The sequence below is a fragment of the Fulmarus glacialis genome, unplaced genomic scaffold (genome assembly GCF_000690835.1).
Source record: "Fulmarus glacialis isolate BGI_N327 unplaced genomic scaffold, ASM69083v1 scaffold19718, whole genome shotgun sequence".
In the NCBI taxonomy this organism is placed as follows: domain Eukaryota; kingdom Metazoa; phylum Chordata; class Aves; order Procellariiformes; family Procellariidae; genus Fulmarus; species Fulmarus glacialis.
In genome coordinates, this window is record NW_009227941.1 from 114257 (window position 1) to 117509 (window position 3253).

At 43.7% G+C, this 3253-nt stretch overlaps 1 protein-coding gene across 1 annotated transcript; it reads right to left on the reverse strand.

Annotated features, from left to right (window-relative positions):
- Nucleotides 1-1226: 1226 nt before the first annotated feature.
- LOC104080813 (receptor-type tyrosine-protein phosphatase S-like) lies at nt 1227-3108 on the reverse strand (the record flags this gene model as incomplete). The annotated part of the gene is made up of 3 exons (XM_009583328.1): nt 1227-1595; nt 2116-2251; nt 2954-3108. Coding segments are annotated over 3 exons (360 nt in total), but the record flags the coding sequence as incomplete, so codon positions are not given.
- Between the last annotated feature and the right edge of the window lie 145 nt (nt 3109-3253).

The window sequence follows — 3253 nt, forward strand, 5'->3', positions numbered from 1 at the left end:
AAAGGACATTTGTTCTTACATGAGCAAGTTAAACCTTTTAAATGGTAGAAAAGCAATATGTAGAAGTAGCAATTTGCACTGCATTTTTATATATCACAGCCATTACACGTAACATTTCTACAGTGAAAAAATAGACTGTCTTTGAACATAATATGAACAAATAAGCAAATTTTTCTTTTAAATTCATTGACTGATATTCTTTGTGTTTTTTTTTAAAAAAAAAGGAAAAAATACACTATTTAAAAAAAAAAAGTAATGTCACTTGTTACAGTTACATCGATACTTTAAAGAAAGCCACTCACAGTATATGCCATTGAATGCATCTTTCTTGGTCTTTCCCAGTTATTTATACAGCTAGGGCATGTTCGTAGCTGTGCCAATGGGCTCGGTGTGACGTGGTACCGGGACAGTCCTGAGAGTATCTCTGCATTGCTCCCGGAGAGCCGCCGTGTTCAGAGATGAGGGGTTGGCAGCAAGAAGTGGTTGGCTATTGGATATAAATTTCTTACGGGTGTTTCTTGGGCTCCTTTCAGAGAGACGCTCCTGGCCTTCTGCAGCAGGAACTGGCAGGGCGGCACTGCTGCTTGCAGCAGAAGTGGGGTTGTGTGAATGTGCAAAGAGAATGGGAAAGGGGCTGCCTTTCTTTGCGGGGTGTCCCACCACTGCTCAGATTAATGCCTTTGTGTTAGCTGGATGTGCTGAAAAGGGGGAACAGAACCAGCAGTCAGCGAAGCCAGCCCAGGGGAGCTGCCACCTCTACCTTTCCCACCAGTGTGCAAGGGGAGGGGGCCACATCACACAGCCAGGTCTGGGTTTTATATCTCTCTCTCTTTCTCTATAATTTTAAATATCCTAAAAAATAAATTTTGGAATTAGAAGAAATGAGGAATGTTCCAAGTATTCAAAACGTGAGCTATAAAACCTCTCGCATGGCAGGGGCATTCAGTGAATGCTGTTTGCAAGGTGCCTGTAAGCCCAGAATCATCCCAATGTTGATACTGAGGTTATTAAGACTCCAGCTAGAAGAACTCCTGACCCTAAGTTTGCCTAAGTGTTGAGATTTAGTTCCTTTTTTTATCTTTTACAGAATACCTTCAATTCTGCAAGTGACTTCCTTTAAAGACTGCCAACTATATTAGTAAATAAACTGAACTCTAATGATGTAACCAAAGTCGGTTTCCTTCCCTTCTCCAGCGGTAACATTTCGCAAGGCGTTTTAGCTTTTGGATCTGTTTCATGATGTCCATACATCCTCCACAGCGAACACCACTTGAGGTAACAAGAGCAGTTCACCACTTAAAGCAGTCCTTCAGCAATCTCCTGAGCTGCCTCTTCATGGTCCAGGTTACAACACGGAGTTCCTGAAGGGGTGTTCCTTTCAATCCTTCCCCCGGCTCCCCAATGTATTGTCCAGATGAAAAGGTACTTCTTCTGATTCAGTTTTGTAAGTTCAAGTGCTCCTCCTGGGTCAAAAGAGGCCTTCCAGGACTTAAGTGGTTGGTAGAGTCTGCACAACGGATGGCTTTTTATGTTGCATAGTGATCAAAACTTCCCAGATACTCCAGAGCTGCCTGGTAACAGAACTGGTACTCATCCTGCAAACAGTAAAGAGAACCAGCTTCAGAGGTTTGAAACAGCTCGTCAGGATGCCTGCCCTGTTTCCAGCTAGCACATACCCGGGCAGGAACCATGCACAGACTCTTTTATTCTCAAAGAGCTGTGAAATACTGGGGAAGGAAATCCCTTCCCTTTATTGTTTGTGCACCTCCTAGATACCAATCATCCCACCACTAACCTTTCTAGCTCTGTAGCCAACGTGGGTTCTGTTTAGAGGCAGATGAGTCCCCCTTACCTCAGAGGCAGGAATAAGAATCAGGGCTGGCAGACTGGGATGAAATCTTTAAGAGACTTTATGACAATGGGATTTTTTTTTTTTTAATTAGTGAAGTAAGATCAGCAGCGCAGCCTGGGCTTGCTTTACTCTTCAGGTAAGGTTTAGTGGTTAGAAAGGCAAAAAGCCCGCTCCGCTCAGGCAGGGCAGCCGCGGGATTGGTCTGCAGCAGTGGTGCTTGGCTACTAACTGCGACAGAGGATGGCTTCCCCACTCCCCCTTACCTCTGTTTGCACCATAGCAGGTCGTTGTGTTCGCAGCATCTTTACTGTCTGGAAAATATCTACAACACCCTCATAACGCATTCTTTCCAGGACGATACTCAACGTGATAAACACTCCAGTTCTGCCCACACCAGCACTGCAGGAATGGGAGGAAAAAAAGGAAACTGTATGTTAAAACATTCAAATGCTTTCCTAAATGCTGAGGTTATGGTATGGTTGAGCTAACAGCTGTGTCTTATGAACGTGTTAGAACTGGAGAGCCTCAGTCAGTCCTCCAGGAGGCAGGAAATAGTAAAACTGCCAGTGTGTGTGACGCAAAACAAATGTTTGAGAGACTGACATAAAAAAATCAAAAGCTTTGGGTAGTGGTAAACAGCATTCAGTGTGAAAATTATTACTAATATGTAACATTAGGCTTTTTAAATTAAATAATTTGAAGAATGCATTATTTTCTGCTGCCCAGGGGTAGGGAGGTACAATTCTTGCTATCAGCAAACACAAGCCAGCAGTGTTAGAGGTGCAGAACCAATATAAAACCACTTTTAATTCTGCAGGTCAAATATTGATTAACACTGTGGTTACCATTTCCTTCAGATATCAGCATTTCATCGCTCTCCCCTAGATAAAAGGGTCAAAGGCTTAGTGGGCAGTGCTCAGGTCTGAAGGGAGATGAGTTTGGCAGAAGCAACAGTGCTTGGCACCCCCACCTCCAGCCACCCCCAAGAAATCTGCCTGGAAAGATGGGGTGGGAAAGGAGGGAGATATCTGCAGGATTTTAATTTCTTCTGCTCTTTTGCATCCTCAGATAAATTAGATGTTTCCATTGACGCATGCCTACCTGCAGTGGACAGAGATGGGGCCATCCTGGCCAAACTGTTCCTTGGTCTTATGTACCTGTCCAATGAAATCGATAAAACCTTCTCCTGATTTTGGCACGCCTTGTTCTGGCCAGTCAGTGAACTGGAACTGACGAACAGTTCGTGACTGACCATCCTAGGGGAGAAAATAGTAGTATTTAGAACATCCTGTATTTGTGGTACAAAATATAAAAGGCAAAAAAACCCCCCCATTTGGTTGCTAGTTCATGAAGGGGCACAAATAGTTGAGACAACTTTGTGTTATAATCACATGAACATTT